The sequence below is a fragment of the Brassica rapa genome, chromosome A03, assembly GCF_000309985.2.
Source record: "Brassica rapa cultivar Chiifu-401-42 chromosome A03, CAAS_Brap_v3.01, whole genome shotgun sequence".
NCBI lineage: Eukaryota > Viridiplantae > Streptophyta > Magnoliopsida > Brassicales > Brassicaceae > Brassica > Brassica rapa.
Window position 1 is genome coordinate 35733279 of NC_024797.2, and position 19782 is coordinate 35753060.

The following is a 19782-nucleotide window of genomic DNA, read 5'->3' on the forward strand; positions in this document are numbered from 1 at the left end:
AGATTAGTAAAATATTGTTTTATTGTCATATTCAAAACTATTGTAACATTTCACAAATTTAGAACGTTTTTAAAAAATTAAACTTTTCGCCTCATAGATTTATATTATCAAGTAAATAATTAAACATTTAGTTTTTGTTTAATTTTAAAAATAAAATATATAGTTTAAAATTTGTTTTCATTGGTTGAAGATAGTAAAGATTAATCATTGTTAGATAATATGTTTTTGTTATTCAAATTTTTTTTTATAATTTTAAAAGTTAACACCGACAAATATTTAAATAATTAACATATGGAGGTATAGTATTACAACATTAAATTATATCTATTTAATTTATACTATCTTTTTTTTGTCATCGACTTTTACAGACTCATACTGACTCTGTAAACCAAACTGTGTGATCTGCATCCATGGGACAACGAAAGATGACTGCTTCCTAACACTGCGTGCTAGTTTATCCGCCTTTGTATTTTGCATTCGTGGTACATAGATAATCTCTGATCGGGTGAAACTCTATTTCAGGGTCTTGACATCTTCCAAATAATTTGCAAAAGCTGGCAATTCTTCTGCTTCCGAAACCATCTTCACCAATTGAAACAATCCGTTGCAAACGTAACCTGAGATTGACGCAAATTCCTCATGCATACCATTGCCCAGACTAGCGCTTCCATCTCTGCATGAAGGGGAGAGAGACTAGCCCTAACATTCTTTGCCCCCAACAATCCATAAAATCCTTCTAAAGTGCTATACCAACTTTTTCCTGAAAAGGTATCACCCTCTTTCCATGAGCCATCCGCAGAACACCATATTCTTGGAATTGACGGCAGGATCGTAGCTACTGTTGGTGGTATAGTCCTCTGCTCATTCAATATATGTGTCTCAGCCCACAATGTTGATTTTGTTTCTGCCAATTTAAGCGTATCCAAAGGATCAATATCCAGATTACTGAAAATTTTATTATTCCTAGCTTTCCAGATATATCATAGTTCCATGCAAACTGTGGAACAACTCTCCAGAACAGATGATCTATGTTTGTGAAGAGAGCACTTGTCGGAAAGATAGCTGGATTTGATGGTATCTTCTGAAGAGCCCAAACCTGAATTGCTGGAGAACATTCAAAGAACACATGGTTTATGGATTCCTCCTGGGCTCCACATCTTCCACAACAAATATCCCCTTGTATTCCTCTTGCTTATAAATTCTTCTTCACTGCTATACATCATGTCACTAATTGCCATATGAAATGTTTTAACTTTGTTGGGCAACGTATGTTCCAGCAGTAAGCCTTCATGACATCTACTGTGGGACCAATTAATAATGGTGGTCTTTCCCTATCTGGATAGATCCGTTCTACCTTATATTCTGATTTGACCGTATATTTTTTATTTTTTGTGAAGTGCCATCCATCCCTATCTATCTTCTGAGTCCTGCTCAGTGGTATACTTTCTATAAGTTTTGCATTATGTGGATCTACCAAAGCTCGAATTGCCTGTGAATTCCAAGTGTGTGAGGTAGAGTCAATGAGAGACTCCACTGTAAGGTCCGAATATAAATTGTGTTGGTTTTTATTAGCTGGTCTCGGACGAGTAGTTGGGAGCCATGGGTCATTCCATACAGAAATAGAAGAACCTGATCCCACCCATTTGACTAGTCCTTTGCTTACCAGAGATCTAGCAGAAACAATACTCCGCCAGCCATATGACGAAGAGTATGAACGAATTGGTTCCAAAGGTGAAGCATTTCTGAAATACCGACCTTTGAAGACGCGAGAGAATAAAGTGTTTGGCCTCTCTATCAGACGCCATAATTGTTTACCAAACATCGCTGTGTTGAAATCAGTGATGTCTGTAAACCCCAAACTTCCTTCATCCTTAGTTAGACATACTTTATCCCATGATTTCTAGTGCATGCCTCTTGTACTTCCCCCTAGACTCCACCAGAATTGTGATACTGCGCTCGTCAATTTTTTCACAGTTTCCTTAGGTAAATGATAGCAGGACATTGTATGATTTGGTAATACCGTAATCACTGATTTGATGATCACTTCCTTTCCGCCTTTTGCAGAAAACTTGAAAGTCCACCCATTAACTCTTTTATTTAAACGAGCTTGAACAAAGCTAAAAACTTGGATCTTTGATCCTCCCAATTTTTCTGGTAAACCAAGGTAGGATCCCATTCCTCCATGATTCTAAATGTCCAAAATATCCCTTAATTCCTGTCTGACAGGTTTCTCGAACTTATGCCCAAATTGAATTGAAAACTTATCAAAATTTATTAGCTGCCCTGAAACTGCCTCATATTCCTTTAAAATCCTAAGAATAGTTTGACACTCTTCATTTTGAGCTTTACAAAAGAAGAGACTATCATCCGCAAAAAGCAAATGAGATATCGATGGGCAAGCTTTAGCCACCTTCATTCCTGTTAGTTGTTTCCCTCTTGTCTTTTTATATTTGTAATCAAAGCCTCAGAGCAGAGAATAAATAAATATGGTGATAAAGGGTCTCCTTGACGTAAGCCCCTATTTGGAACAATGAGACCACGTGGTTGACCATTTATAAGAACCCGATACTGAACCGAAGAAATATATTCCATCATCAATTTGATCCAATGTAAATCAAAACCCATTTTCTGTAATAAGGCCTTAATAAAGTCCCATTCCACTCTATCGTACTCTTTGCTCATGTCCGTTTTAATTGCCATATACTTTCCTTGACATCCTTTATTGGTCCGCAGTCCATGAAACATTTCCTGGGCGATGAGAATATTATCCAAGATTAACCTTCCTGCCATGAATGCCGATTGAGTTTCAGATATAAGTAAGGGAAGATAAATTTTTAATCGCTGACACAAAACCTTCGAAATAATTTTATATCCCGCATTAAATAGGCTGACTGGTCTCAATTCTTTCATCCTTGTAGGTCTTTCCGTCTTTGGAATCATACAAATATTCGTAATATTCAATCTTGCATCCATTTCTCCCGAAACCAAAAAATTGTTGACCAACAATTCCCATTAACATCATGTAATCCAACAATTCTATTACGAACCCATCTTTGCTTGGTTAAAGCGTGATAACATTTTGTGTTAAGGTCCCCAGATGAGTACCACATATTCCTGCTTTTCTGGTGCCAGTAATCTTCTTCATCCTTATTTGCATCTTGTAATTTCCTAGACACCTCCATAATATCCTCTTGTGACCTGGTATTATATGTTTGTACTTCTTCTAGCACTTGTTGTAATTCATTTATTTTTTCTTTTCCATAAGGTGGATTAGTTTTCAGCCACTTAGCATTTTCAAGGCGACAATTACTAATTTTTTCCACAATACCCTATGTTCTCCCGTCTACTCTTCCTTCGTTGGATTCTGCCCAACCCGTTGTAATCGAATCCAGTAGACCCGCTTGTCCAATCCATCTCTTATCGAACCGAAATTGTCTGTTCCTCCTGGGAACTTTATCCTCTAGATAAGCCACCACTGGTCGATGATCATAAGCCACCATCCCAGATACTCTGTAAAAGAGCAGGGAAATAGCGTATGCCACTCTTCATTTGCTAAATCACGATCCAAACGACATCGGACCATCACCGCCCCTTTCCCTTTTCCTCTTCTCCCTTGCCATGACATTTTATTTCCCCGAGCTGAAAATTCTAATAAACCACTATTTCGTATCATGTTATTAAAAAGGGATAAATGAATCTGCACTCCTTATAGATCTTCCTTCTTTTTCATGATTTCCAGTAATCTCATTTAGATCGCCAATAATGAACCAGGTTACGGATCGCGCCATACCATATCTAGTTAAACGCTCCCACACTAGTTCCCTCATTTCTTGAACTAGATCCCCATATACAAAAGTAAGATAGACCTTTTTGCGTAGAGCCTCCGCTTCCACATCAATCATCCGGTTGCTAGAATATAATACATTAACTTGATACTCATTATTGTAAAAAAGCGTTAATCCCCCACTTCTTCCCACTAGATCCACTGTGACCAAATTATCATAACCAAAATGCGCTTGAAACTTTTGGACAAACTCTGATCCTTGTTTTGTTTCTGATAAAAATAAAAAGTCCGGTTTATGTTTATGTTTATGTCTTCTCTCGCACAAATAGCTTATAGTCCACTTACTACCCATTCCTCGGCAATTCCAACTTAATATTCTCATTTAAAAAATTTGTTCTCTTATACTATCTATAAATCCAATGAGTCATCTATTGTTTAAATCCAATTATTGATAGCCCAATAAAAATTTCTGGTAGGTCCAAAATTTAAATGATAAGATTAAACATTAAATATAACATGACTTTCTAGGAGTATGTCCATTAGGTCCATTTTTATAAAAATCACACATGAATCAAGGTTGTGACTTCTGTTTTAATATATAAGATAAAAAAATATTTTGAAATATAGTATTATTTTGTTTTGTTTAGTCACATATAGACATTTATAGGATAAAATATTCAAAAATTAATGTAATTAATAATAATTCATACTATATTTTTTTTTAAATTAAAATTTTAAATATCTTGTTGGATTTTGAAATTAATTAACAAAAAGAAATTGGTTAATATATGATTAGTACAATTTCATAAAAAAGCTGCACAAGTTATAAAAGTTTCGATAAAAAAGTAACAATATTGTTTCATTCGTGATAAAAATAAATGATTACTTATTTGTTTACAGAATCAATTAGACATGGAACTCCAAGTATCCATTCGAGTACGATTCGTTTTTTTCGACAGTGTTTAAGGTTCTAAAATTAAATAAATATTGAACATATATATAAATATCTGGAAGGAATTTAAATCAGAAAATTCTCGGTCCGGATAGATTTGTAGGAATCTAAAAATACCTAAATAAATTACGTGTTTAAAAATGTTATTAAATAATTTATATAAAAAGTCCAAAATCCGCGCGGGCGCGCGGGTCAAAATCTAGTTTTCATTAAGTGTAAGAGCAGCATTAGTGGTGGTATGTACTGAGAGATGTCAATCCAAGTCCCACATTGGAATTTTAGACAAGGAGTGTCTAATATATAAATAGATGTCCAACTCTAATAGTACGAGGCCTTTTGGGAAGGAAACCAAAAGTAAACCCATGTGGGCTTGCCTAAGGCCCAAAGTGGACAATATCGTACTAATCAAACAATATAGAGTTGGACATGGATTTAATAAATCCTAACAATTGGTATCAGAGCGGTTGACGAGAAATCTGCAAGAAGACCAAAATACTCTTCGAGTAGGAATGAGACCCTTTAAGGTGGAAAGGGAGGTTCGGCAGAGATTAGTTAGAAGATCATGGAATTGTGGGAAGAACATTCTCAAAGCAACTCAAAGTAACCTTGCGACTAAGAGTGTCGAATGTCGAAGATGCGACAAGGCACCGAGATGATTAGCTAGAGGAAAGGACACAAGGTGTGTGGTCCATGGCTTGAGGGGGAGAATGAGAGATGTCAATCCAAGTCCCACATTGGAAGTTTAACAAGGAGTGTCTAATATATAAAGAGATGTCCAACTCTAATAGTACGAGGCTTTTTGGGAAGGAAACCAAAAGTAAAACCATGCGGTCTTTCCTAAGGCCCAATGTGGACAATATCGTACTAATCAAACAATATAGAGTTGGACATGGATTTAATAAATCCCAAAAATTTCACAAACACAAAGATTATAAGAACTAGCACTTCTTATTAGATTTAGAAACTCTCTCAAAACTAAACCTTTCAATGTGTTTCTCTTGATGGAACATCTCTCCATGAGAACTCTTTATATAGGAAGAAGCTACAGCTTTTCCTAAGGGCGAAGCTACATCTTTTCCTAATAATAATATGGAAACATTCCTAAGCTCGATATGTTTACCTTTTTCCTTAACCCATCAAACTCCACTTTAATGAGTTAACTTGCTCCTCAAGTTAACTGAAATTATCCAACATTCTCCCCCTTAATTCCAACATGAATCTTAGGTATGTTGATCTTCTGAACTCCGATGAACTTGCGCATTGCTTCGAACTTGATCCTTGCCAATGGTTTAGTGAGTATGGTACGTGCTTCACTTCGATAAAGTCGAACTCCACACATTCTCGAATCAAATGGTACTTCAAGAGTATGTATTTGCTTCTACCGTGAAACACCGGGTTCTTGGTGAGGGCTATCCCTGACTTGTTGTCAATCTTTAACACGACCTTCTTGTCTTCCTTATTCATGATCTCGACCATCAACTCTTTTAACCATATTTCTTGTTTTGAAGCTTCCGTAGCTGCCATGAACTCCGCCTCACATGAAGAGAGTGCCACTCTGGGTTGCTTGCACGATGTCCACGTGATCGGCGATGTTCCTAGGTAGAACATAAACCCTGTAGTGCTTATTCCATCATTAACGTCTATGTTATGGCTGTTGTCACTGTAACCTGTAATCTCCGTTGTTCCATCCCGTTTGAAGAAGAGACCATACGCTGTGGTACCCTTTATGTATCGTAGTAGGTTTTTCACTGCTTCTCCATGACTCTCTCTTGGACTCTGCATATATCTGCTTAATACACCAACCAAAAACGCCAAGTCAGGTCGTGTATGAAGAAGATACCTTAAGCATCCTATGATGCTTCGATATGATGTTGCATCAATCTCAGGCTCCTCCTATGCCTTTGATACTTTCAAACTCGTGTGCATCGGAACATGAGTATAGTTACATGACTCCATCTTCGTCTTGACAAGTATACCTTGTGTGTATCTTTTGTGTTTGATGTGAATGCCATCAGCTCCTTGCGTTACTTCTATACCAAGATAGTATGTAAGCTTCCCGAGGTCTGACATCTCAAATCTTCTTGACATATCATCTTTGAATTGCTTGATAACATTGAGTGAAGACCCTGTTACAAACAAGTCATCAACGTATATAGCTATGATCAGAAGCTCCCCCTTCTCTTTCTTTTGATATACTGCAGGTTCCTTGGTGCACTTCGTGAACTCCATCTCCTTGAGAACACGGTCAAGTTTGATGTTCCAAGCTCTCAGAGCTTGACGCAAACCGTATAGTGATTTGCTAAGTTTGTACACATGATCCTCCTTTCCTTTCTCCACAAAGCCTTCTAGTTGAGTCACATATACATCTTCATTTAAGTCTCCTTTCAGGAACGCAGTTTTCACATCTAAGTGATGGATCTCCCATCCATTAGTTGCTGCTAAATCCAAGAGTAGTCATATGGTTTCTATCCGAACAACTGGTGCAAACACTTCTTCAAAGTCTATGCCTTGTTGTTGCACGTAGCCTTTTGCAACTAGCCTTGCTTTTTATTTGATCACCGTTCCATCTGCATTCCTCTTGATCTTATATATCCACTTCAAACCTATCGGTTTCACACCTGCCGGCTTCTTGACGAGCTTCCAGGTCTTGTTTTTGATGATAGATTCGATCTCTGCCTTCATTGCATCGATCCAAGCTTGTATCACTGCAGCTTCGATGTAACTTTCTGGTTCACCATCGATGGTGAGCAAGAGTCTTCCACCTTCAACTTCAGCGAGTAGGATGTAATCATCGAACCGCTTTGGTTTTCTGATGTTACGACCATATCTTGATGTTACATGCTGGTCTTGGTTTGCATCGTTGTTCTCTGCTACTTGCTCTTGTTCAACTATGTCTACAACTTCTTCTTCTTCATTATTGTTTTGCTCTTCGTGGTGTTGGTGATCTTGATGCTCATCACCATCTCCTTCTTCTGTAACATCAATATGAGGAAGCTTGAATGATCCTGGTTCTTCGTCTACGTTTGTTGATAGTGTGAACCAATCCCAACTTTTCTTCTCGTCAAAGATTACATCTCTACTAACAACTATCTTCTTCGCGACCGGATCATAGAGCATGTAAGCTTTTGAGCCGGGCTCTGTGCCTAGGTTGATCACCATCCTTGATCGATCATCCAGCTTCTTGAGATGAGGACTGTTGATTTTTGCAAAAGCTACACATCCAAAGACCCTTAGATGCTCTATGTTCGGTTTCTTAACATACAAGCCTTCATATGGAGTTTTGTTTTCCAAAGCCTTTGTAGCAATGCAGTTTATGAGATACATTGAATGACGTACTGCTTCTCCCCATAGCTGATTAGGTATCTTCATATCTTTCATCAAACTTCTAGTCATCTCCATTAGTGTTCTATTTCTTCTCTCAACCACACCGTTTTGTTGCGGTGTATACGGTGCGGTGAGATGTCTAGTTACACCATTTTCTTCACAAAAATTAATGAACACAGAAGATGTGAACTCTCCTCCTCTATCGGTGCGAAAAGTCTTGAGTTGTAGCTTCGTTTGATTCTCCACGTAGTCCTTGAACTTTTTGAACCGATCGAACACTTCACTCTTCTCTCTTAGCAGCATCGTCCACATATATCTTGAGTAATCATCAATTAAGACAAATACATATCTATTGTTTGCTGGTGTTGATGGTGATATCGGACCGCACAAGTCACCATGTACCAACTCCAATGCTTGTGATGCTCGATACTTTGCTATAGGCGGGAAAGACTTCCAAGTTTTCTTCCCAACTAAGCAGGCGCTGCACACATCTTTCTCGTGTATCACCTGAGGCATCCCTACTACCATCTCCTTGTCTACCATATTCTTCATGACTTCAAAGTTCACATGCCCCAGCCGTGGATGCCACATCCATGGAACATCAGTTTCTTGTATTTGAAGACACTTCGGATATTCAACCTCCATTGGCGTCTTGTACAATCGGTTTAGTTGCCTTGCGACATGTACTAATATCCTTCCACGTGGATCTTTCAGCATCAGTAAGTCTTCTTTCATATTAACCTCACGACCCATCTCGGTTGCTTGTCCAAGACTTATGATATTGTGTTTAAGACTTGGGATGTAGTAGATATCTTTGAGTGCTCATCTCTCTCCTGTTTTTCCGATGAACATGATCGAACCTTTCCCAACAATCTCGACGTTTGATCCATCACCGAATTTGACTTTGCCTTTGATGCTCTCATCTAGGTTTGAGAAGAACTTTCTCTTGCCTTTCTTATGGTTACTCGCACCATTGTCAAGGTACCATATACTCGTATTTCCATCGCATTAATCAAACCTCTTAGGAAACACTCTCTCTTCGTTGAGGAATACTACTTCATGCATATATAATGCATCTTCTTCTTGTGTTTCTGTTAGGTTAGCTTCTTCTCTTGGTCGTGTAGGACAATGTGACACAAAGTGCCCCATCTTGTCGCATCTCCAACATTTAACTTTAGAGTAGTCCTTCTTGGTCTTGTCCGAAGCTTCTCCTTCTTTGTTATGACCATCAGAACCAGAAGACCTTCCTCGTCCCCTTCCTCTTCCACCATAACCTCTATCTCTGCCTCTTCCTCGCGAGTTTTTATGGCTTCCACGAACTTGCGTATCATTCTTTACAAACATTAGCTTCGATTGATCTTCATCTTGGGTTTCTTCTTTTATGCGTTCTTTGAAAGCTTTCAATCTCCCAACAATGTCTTCGAACCCCGTTGAATTTAGATCCAGCACTTGTTCTAACGAAGCTACGATGTGAATGAACTTCGTTCTTGGAAGTCCCTTCAGAAACTTCTTTACCATCTTCGATTCTTCCATTATCTCTCCTAACGCGGCTGCTCTCGATGCTAAGCCTGAAAGTTTTCCTGCGTAGTCATCCACCGTGTCTGTGTCTGTCATCTTCAGTTTGTCGAACTCAGACATCAAAGTCTGTAACCTTACTTCTCTCACGCGATCAGCACCTAGGTTACGGGATTTGATAGCTACCCAAATCTTCTTCGATGTATCATGTTCTCCAATCTGAAGTATTAGCGCCTCCGGGACGGATTGAAAGATTAGAGCAATCGCCATATTGTTCTTCTTTGCATCGTTACTCCCTAGATCAATCGTATCCCAAACTTCGTACAGACGAAGCATCACTTTCATTCGCATCGACCATACAGTGTAGTTCGTTGATGATAGCATCAGACATCGTATGTCCTTCTTCATCTCAAGACCTTTATCACGTCCTTGAGAATTGTTATTGTCTCCCATGTTTTGATCGAGTTACAACTTCTCTTGTAAACAATCTTCGAAACCTGGAGCTCTGATAGCAATTAAAGTTGCACAAACACAAAGATTATAAGAACTAGCACTTCTTATTAGATTTAGAAACTCTCTAAAAACTAAACCTTTCAATGTGTTTCTCTTGATGGAACATCTCTCCATGAGAACTCTTTATATAGGAATAAGCTACATTTTTTCATAAGGGCGAAGCTACATCTTTTCATAAGGGAGAAGCTACATCTTTTCCTAATAATAATATGGAAACATTTCTAAGCTCGATATGTTTTTTTTTCCTTAACCCATCAAACTTCACTTTAATGAGTTAACTTGCTCCTCAAGTTAATTAGAATTATCCAACATGTGCAAGAGTCTCTGAACATTAATTTAATAGATTAATTAGATAATGGAGGAAAGAGAGAGAAAAAAGTAGAAAAGATGGAGAGGGACGATTCTTGACAAAGAAACGTTAGTCTGAATTAGAGAAGCGTCTCTGTAACGTGTCATCACACAATTAACTTAGATTTTTTTCTATTTATGTTTTAATTAAAATGTTAAACTATATTATTATATGTCTGGAGGTACTGCTTCAGAAATTTTAACGCTGCTGATGCTCTAATGTAATACAACCAGGCTTGAGATTTTTATTCATAACCGAATATCCGAACCGGATCTGACCCGAAATAGACCGGTTTGGTTCGGTTTCGGTCCTAGGCAATTTATCCGATGAGTATTAGTGTTAATTATCCATGGGTATCGGTTCGGTTCCGGTTTTTACCCGAAACCAAACGTGATACGCTGTAAATCGGGAAGGATCACTTTAGCTGGGTGTTGGATATGATCCGAGAAGGCAAACAACACTTCTGGAACTGATATGGATTGAAAGGATCGTCAAGAGATGCGGAATGGCTCTTTATATACCCACGATCTAAGGCTAACCACCTAAGAAAGAATGTAGTGTTTTGGCTAACCACCAAACAACACACAAAAGATGAATTGGCTGACCACCAAATCAACAAGCCGGTTCACACCAATGAACTAGCTAAAGAACTCTCTCTCTCACTCAGAGAAAAGAAGAAAACTGTAGTAGACACGGGGGGGGGGGGGGGGGGGGGTAACCCACGAATTGGTTGAAGAAGGAACCAAGGTTTCAACCTGAAAACAAAGAGAACCGATTTTTATGAGTTTTTAGAGTTTTATAATGCAAACAGAAATAATTATGAAAACGAATGAGATGATAATGATAATGATAATAAAAAAAAGATAAATAGAAAAAGAGAAGGGATAGATATGGCGGAATCAAGCTGCTGGATGTGTATCACTCTCAGCTTGATTAGAAGATGAACTGAAGTGGATTTGCGGAGGAAGGTTTGATTAAATCTCTCAATCTGATGGAAAGATGGATCGAAGTGATTGACTCTCTCAATCTGTGTACTGAGCTTGTTTGATTTTCACAAACAAACTAGACTCACGAAATCAATAAGACAACAAAGAATCTCTCTTTGAATCCTAAAGACCGATATTTTATACAAAGAACAACTTTGATAAAACTGAATAAACTTTCTATTAACTTGGTGATTAAGGGTGCTCTTTACAATGGACATCTAGGAGCTTATATAATGCTCAGAGACAAAGGTCCTAACGTTCTAAATCAAATAGAAAAGGAAACATATCAAAACTAAGAAAGAAATCGAAAACTAGCCGTTGGAGCCTTTTGTGGGATTTTGGCTCCAAGTAAAGAATCTGATCTTTCTTGAACCTTGATGGTTTAAGGGGATAAGAGAGCTTCCTTGGGATCTTCTGGATGGCTTGGAAGGTTCTGATGTCGTGCATAAACTCAAAGAAAAAAGCTGTTGGAGTTTTAATGCAAGAGCTTCCAAATAAGGCAAGTTGGAGTTAATGAGGATCCTTTTGATCCTATGTTGGCTGGTGTATGGTATGGACTTGTAGAACTCCTCTTGGCTGTGTATGATGTCTCCTGATTGGTTGAAATGATCTCCTGGTCGCCAATGTCTGGTTTGAAGCTTATTGAACCGGTTAGCTTCCAATTGAGGCGAGTATAGCATTGGTTTGACCGGTTCTGGCAAATTGAACATATCTTCTGATTTCCGTGTCCATTTCTCCTGATCTTGGGATTTATGGAAAGCTGAAAGAATGCTCTTGAATTTGATGACGGGCTTTGCTTCAGGTCTCTCTTTATTCGGGCTTGAATGCTCTTCTAACGTCGGGTACTCGCAGATGGACTGGCTGGGAAACCTCTTTCTTGAAAAATTCATAACCTCTTTATCCGTCGTATTTTGGACTGATTCCAAATGGGCTGGACTCCTTCTTGAGTGTAGAGTCCATTAAAATTTGTCTCGTGACTTAAACCCTCCTGGTTTGTAAGATATGACATTTTTAGTGCACATGTGTTCTGCTTGGCGCCTTGGCTGGTTGAGTAGGGCTTTGGGTTGACCTCCGGTTCAGTTGCTGATCTGATGACCACATAAAAATTAAAAATAAACTTAAACTTAGACTGCTTTTGTTATGAAAAATATTTACATATTTATACTACTTGAGGAATAGAAAAAGACTTAAGAATGTATTAAAGACAAGCTTAGTAAATCGAATCTAGATGAAAAATTTAAAGACAACATATTAAAACTCTTGGATCTCAGATCTGGTCAAAGAGACTCTTCGGCTAACTTCCAGGTTCGTCTGAACCAAGTGGTTCCTTCGCGTTAAGGATCAAGATGTGGGCTGGACGATCCGTACGGCCCAAATTCGCGAGAACTGAAGGTCTCCTGATTTGCAAATTGCATAATTCCCACATTTGAACTCCGTTTGATCTGATTCTTCTTTGAGGAGCTCCGTAATTGAGTTGAGAACATTCTCCAAGTGATTTCATGCGTATAGAACCTGTGTTTTGGAAGATATGAGTCAAACAATGAACATATATCATTACTGCTTTTCATGATCAACCTATGCATGTCTGTTTTGCCCGGTGCGCTACTCAAGGGCGCATCAGAACGGGTACCCGTTTAACCCGAATTATATGCTTAAAAAACATAGATTTGTATCTTCCGAGGGTCGAATTCGGGTTGGAAAGGCAAAGCGACAACTGTAATACCACTAGACTAGTTCAACTTCGTTGTATTTAATACATATTACTAATATATATACGATTTCTATTTACTTTTCCTTAAAAATAAAATAAATAAATAAAAAACTGTTATATAATTATTTTATTAGTCAAATATTTATATAATTCACATAAGAAATGGGTACCCGGAACCGACCCGAAACCGGTAGTACCTGATCCGAAATCCGAACTGAAATCTTCTAAATACCAATTGGGTATAGAATTCATTTATCCGAAAACCCGAACCCGATCGGATCCTATCCGAACCCGAACGGAATATCCGAAGTCCCACGCCTAAATATAACAATCAAATCTTCCAATAACAATTGCTTTCTGTACAAATCACTCTCATAAAAATATCAAACATATCATTACACACTTTGTCTATATTGTTTTATATTTATTTTTTTTACTTTCTAATAACATGTTCTTCTCCTGATCTTTGATCAATATGTTTGATCCATTTTCTCTTGTTGTTGTTATCATTCTTCCCAGAGCTTCTTGCTGCAGCCACATGAGCAATTTCTAGACCACCAGAAACCGGAAGAGTCACCGTTCTCACAACGTTCCGATCACTAAACGCTTTTGTCCAACTGAAACAAGACGTGCTTCTCCTGTAACCGCTTCTGCACACCACAACAGCTCCTCTGCTACCAAACGCAGCGTTTCTCAAAACGTTTGCTGCAAAATCCTTTTGATCCCAATCAATCACCAAGAAATCGATTCCTTGCAGCATCTGCATCGTGTTCTCGGAGTTTCCTTCTTCTTCCTCGTTCATAATGATTGTTTCAGGCAAGGTGGAGCAATATTGTTGTGTCATGGCTTCAAGATAAGCGGCTTCTGATATTGCGTTTGGTACAATACACATGTGTCTTGCGTTTGTGTGTTGGCTCGCTACATTTAAGCCGACACTTATGGCTATGGTTTCTCCTTCGGACCATGTTTCCACGATTAGAGTCGCGTTCCACCCCGCCGCCATAGCCGCTACTAGCTCCGCCGGTCCTGGCGTTCCAAGCTTCTCGCACTACACAAAAAAAAATTAACCGAAGATCAACTTTATAAATTGTAAACAAATGGCTAAAACGTGCAAAAATCAATCATCTTCGCCTTGAAATCTCTAATGGTTTTTTTTTTTAAAGTGCAAAAATCAAATATTTCGGAAACTCAGAAACATGATGAACGGAAGATATGAGTTTTACCGATTTAACGGTGTCGATGTAAGCCTTTGATGCTGTTTCCGGTGACCAAATAAGTTTCATCTTCTTATTATTCTTTTTTCTTGTGTGTTTCTTTTAACTTTTTCGTTGGGTCACACAGAGTCTAGCGTAAAAACTACAAACAATGTCTGCTTTTATAATAATAGCACAAGCAACAAGTGTTCCGCGTAACGGTCAGAGAATGCCCCTCATACTTCTGGTTTTATTTTGTTTATAGCCTACATTTTCTTGAAATAGAAACTATCACCCTAAGCTTTCTTTTGTCTCCAGCAATCCTAAATAAGAAATCTAAACTAGTCTCCACTGAAACGTATTATATTACTTGATCAGATTTCCATTTTAAAAACAAACTAGAGCTTGATCCGCGCACCCGCGCGGATATTCATTTTTGGTTTGAAAAAAAAAATTATCTTATATAAATGATAATATATGTTTTTAAAATTTATATATGTATATATACATATATTAAATAATTATTTAATATATTTCTAAACACAATCATTTTAGAATTTATAATGAATAATTTTATTTTATTTTTTGATCCGTCAACTGTTACAACCCTATTTTTAAAATATTACTCGTGTGTTCATGCAAATGTATTTTTTATGGATCAAAATTTTAATGTAATATAAAAAGGTTATCTATTTTTATATTTGATTTATACGATTAAATAATTTAATATATTATTTAAAATTTTGTGGTTTATATTATGTATTTTTATAACACTTTTATGTTTTTTAGACGTAGTTAATATACCAAAATAAAAAATAACCACCCCCGTAAAAATAAAATCTTGTTACATTTTTGATATTGATTAAGTATAATTTATTCTTTACCCAGATTATAGAAAATATTTTGTAAATAAATAAACATAATTTGTTATACCTTATTTTAAGAAAATGCATTAATTAAACTATAAAAGACAAGAATACTAAAAGGTAGGTAAATTTATTACTTCAGTGGCATTCAAATGTAAATAACTTTGAAAACTAAGGGGCAATTTATATCGGTACTTATCTTTTAATAATAGAGATGTAATTCTGATATTTTTATTAATAATTACATTCGACCAAATTTAATATTTTCAAGTCTTACAAAAATTATTTTACTATATATAATATGAAAATGTAAAACATGTTAAATACAATGGCAAAGTATGATTAGTACTAAATCATTTTATGTTAGTCTCTTATTTAGTTTTTGAAAACTCTATTCATTATTCGATTATTTGACTATTCAGTTATATCTTCAAAATATTTAAAAATATTTTTTTATTAATAAGAATCCAAAGTCAAAGTTCTATAATCTCTAATCTCTTCAGTCAAAAAAAAGTTCTCTAATCTTTAAATTTACAGTTGCAAGACAAATTACAAATGTCAACCAAAATCGGCATCGCTCCTTAACTAACAAAAAACGGCATTCTGCAGTTGTGACTTTTGAGTATCGACTAGTAACATCCAAAAATTTTGATATGAAATGGCAGATAACATATGGGTTGAATAGTTCTCAAGAAAAGAAAAAAAACATAGGGGTTGAATCCTTAAGAGACACTAGATTTTGACCCGCGCATCCGCGCGGGTGTATTTTTCAAAAATATTTTGCTACTTGTTTTTTATGTTAATATTAGTGCTTGAAAAAAAACAAAATCTGAAGAACGAAACCGATCTTGATCTGAAAGTGTAATACCAAACCCAAACCAAAATTGATAGCAAAATATTTTGAAAAATATGTTAATATTTGATCTGCGCGCCTGCGCGGATGTATATTTTGAAAAATATGTTGATATTGTTTTTCATGTAATTATTAGGGTTTGGCAAAATGAATCCGAGGAACAAAACGGATACCGATCCGAAAATATAGTACCAAACCCAAACATAAATTGATTAAATATTCAAATTATTCAAAGTTTTGTTATTTAGAGATCCAAATCTGATCCGAACCGAAGTATTCGGAGACCCGAATTTATCTAAAAATATATTTATATACTTATATATATTAATTATTTTTAGATTTAACGTATATAAAACATCAAGAATGATACTTTTAAATTGGTTTAAATACTTGAAAATATATATAGATAGTCAAAAGTAAGTATCTGAAATAGTTAAGGTATACTCAAATCATCAAAAATACTTACAATAATTATTGATTTTGTATCCAAAATTTTTAAATCAAGCCAATTGATATGTTAAGCTTAGGTATTCTCACATATGTTATTTAAATTTATAGGAAATATATTATTTTATTTATAGATTTTGAGAAATTTAAAATATATAATGATTTAAAACTTTAAAAATAATTTAAATGGATCCAAACTCGAACCAAACCCGCAAAGGTCTGAATCACACTCAAACCAAAATTTAAAAACATCCTAATAGAACTGAAATCTTTGACCCCGAAAATCCGAAACGCAAATCGATCAGAACCAAACTCGTATGGGTAACCGAAAGTCCATCCCTAGTCATTATTATGTATCGTATATTGTCATCATATAATTAATTGTATTTTATATGTACCATCATATAAATAATTACATATATTATATTTTTAAAACTTAATATGAAATATAAAAACCATAATTTGAGTTGGTATTTCAAATTGGGCTTTGTATTGTATTTTTCTTATATATATGTTGACAACATTTTTAATAATGGTTATTGAAAAATAGTTTAGTAAAAATCTATTTTTGAATATATGTATATTTTCAATCAATTTATGATATAAATCAATTTTAATTATTATTTTGATTTGAAATATGTATATAAAGTTTAAATTTTGTTTTATGGTAAGTTTAGAAAAAAAAAGTTTTAGGCAATTAGATTGACTCATTTTAAAACTGGCTCAAATAGATAGTTTCTTATAATATGATGGACTTTCAATTTTTTTAATAACATAAGCCCATTACTTTTTTGCTTAATAATAATATCCTTGTTTTCAAACAAAAGTAATGGTTATTGAAAAATAGTTTAGTAAAAATTTATTTTTGAATATATGTATATTTTTCAATTAATTTATGATATAAATCAATTTTGAATTATTATTTTGATTTGAAATATGTATATAAAGTTTAAATTTTGTTTTATGGTTAGTTTAGAAAAAAAAGTTTAAATGATTTGACTCATTTTAAAACTGATACAAATAGATAGTTTTTTATAATATGATGGACTTTCAATTTTTATTAATAACATAAGTCCATTACTTTTTTGGTTAATACTACTATTTTTATTTCTAAACAAAAGTAATATTTTTTTAAAAGACTACAATCCATGTTACCAAACACTCTTATTTTTTAAATTCATATACATGTTTCCAAACAATCTCATTTTGTACTTCAGTTTTAATAAGATAGATAAAACGTGGGGTCTATGATTAATTTGTACTTGAGATGATTTATTCTCTCTTTCTTTTTCTTGAAGATATGTTGTGTTATTAGATCGTTGACATTAAACATTTTGTCCAGGAGAATCCAACGTATGAGAGTTTTGGATTTGGATTGTAACGAAATTAGACTAATAATCTCTGGTTAGTAGTCGGAACCGACTTAAAATTATTATATTTAATAAAACAATCTTAGAAATTTTCATTGCTTTGGTATAACAATAGCTATTAAGTATTAACTATCCCTAATTGAATTGACTCGGTACTATGTATATTAGTATTTCTAAGATGTATTCCATGTACTATGCAGGTTGGTGGTGTGTATCCTTTTAATAACAATATTTGTTTTATATGATAAGGTTTTAGTTAATTAGGTTAAGTTAATGATAAATTTCCACCACCCACGTCCTTTGTTAAACCAGAATCAGACAGATTCTTCCGTCGCTGGTTTTGGATTTAGTCGGCAACTCGTTTTGGACATTTATTTTGCCAAAGAATCAACAAATTTGATCACATTCATACACAAACTTACAAACCGGTTAGGTCAGCTTCCAGTATATATTTTTAAGTTCTTGCCGCCACAAAATAGATATAAGTTCATTAAAAGAAAAAAATCGCTCGGATCAGAATTAAAAATACAATAGCTTCCTTGCATGCATTATCAACAATCCAATTAACGAATTTAACAAAAAATAACGTTAACAACCAGTCTAAAATTTACATAAAAAGCTACGAATATGAAATTCTGATCAAAGTAGAGAAGATATCTTGGAAAATAAGAAATAAACAAGTTAGCCTTCAAAAAAGAAATATATATAAGCAACGTGATGTTATATTATAGTATTATGGGATATACGTGCTCATATTACAAACACACAGGTAACTAAAAGCAGCTGTTTTACTTGGTCATACAGTGTTGATGTAAGATGTTGCTTTCTCACTAGAGGCGGTGTAAATGTTTTTTGTTTGTTGAATTTTTTTTCATTTTGATATTTTCTGACGTAGCTTAATTGATCAATATCTCTAAAATATTATTTGCAAAGTTATTTTTTACGTGTGACACTCATATTAATTTTCACAATGGTCGATTATGTTGCTAGACTTAATGAATTAAACTTATTATGTCATTGCCATAATCAAAATTTATAATTTAGTTTCTATAAATATTTTTTTCTTCAAAAAATAACAAAAAAAATGAAGATATGTATATATTTCCTTCTAAAAGCTACTTGGAATGTTTTTTATGAACCATTCTTACATTATTATTTTTCAAAAAGTCATTAATATATGTATACTGGATTAATAGAGATTAGCTTAATAAATAATTACTTTTACGAGTATTGTTGATTTTTTAACATATATATATATATATGTATATAATCAATTATGCATACAAAATATATTTTTTATTTATATTTTTACAAAATAAGGTATTTTTATTTAAAAAATATTTACGGATCAATAATATTTATTATTTCATTTTCAAAATAAAGTTACTAATTATTTAATTTTAAATTGAGAGAATCAATACTTTTAATTTCTTAATTTTTCTTCTAATGTTTGTTTTAGACAACATATCTCAAATTACATATAATGTTTATCAAATATTAACAAATGTAATATAAATAATGTTGTGAAAAGAGGTAAAGAGGAAATAGGTTAATCTTATTATTAGTCTGTAGACAACGATACGTTATATAGGAATACAAATTTAAGGTTTAGAATCTTCTAGAACATGGGTTTATGGGCCTATGATGGACATCCACATTAATATTCATAACACTCTCTCTTGGATGTCCATTATACAAAATAAGTCCTAAAGCGTGTATGATGTTGCCTCGTTAAAAACCTTACCAGGAAAACCCAGTGGGAAAAACTATGGTTAAGGGAAAAAGAATGCAGCGCGCATCTACTCCCCCTGATGAGAACATAACTTGAGATATCTGATAGGAGACAATCCAGTGCGATGAATTAACTCTTTTTTGTCTTGGGCTTGGACCAGTTCACTTCTCTTGATAGATCGACACTC

At 34.8% G+C, this 19782-nt stretch overlaps 2 protein-coding genes across 2 annotated transcripts; both read right to left on the reverse strand.

Annotated features, from left to right (window-relative positions):
• Nucleotides 1-3254: 3254 nt before the first annotated feature.
• Nucleotides 3255-10075, reverse strand: LOC117132752. Its single transcript, XM_033287686.1, has one exon. It carries the CDS (start codon nt 10026-10028, stop codon nt 9069-9071), a length of 960 nt encoding a protein of 319 aa, XP_033143577.1. The 5' UTR covers nt 10029-10075; the 3' UTR covers nt 3255-9068.
• Nucleotides 10076-13391: 3316 nt separating this feature from the next.
• LOC103848206 lies at nt 13392-14894 on the reverse strand. The gene is made up of 2 exons (XM_009125162.2): nt 14358-14894; nt 13392-14182 (listed from the first exon to the last, which is right to left on the reverse strand). Exons 1-2 carry the CDS (start codon nt 14415-14417, stop codon nt 13568-13570), a joined length of 675 nt encoding a protein of 224 aa, XP_009123410.1. The 5' UTR covers nt 14418-14894; the 3' UTR covers nt 13392-13567.
• Between the last annotated feature and the right edge of the window lie 4888 nt (nt 14895-19782).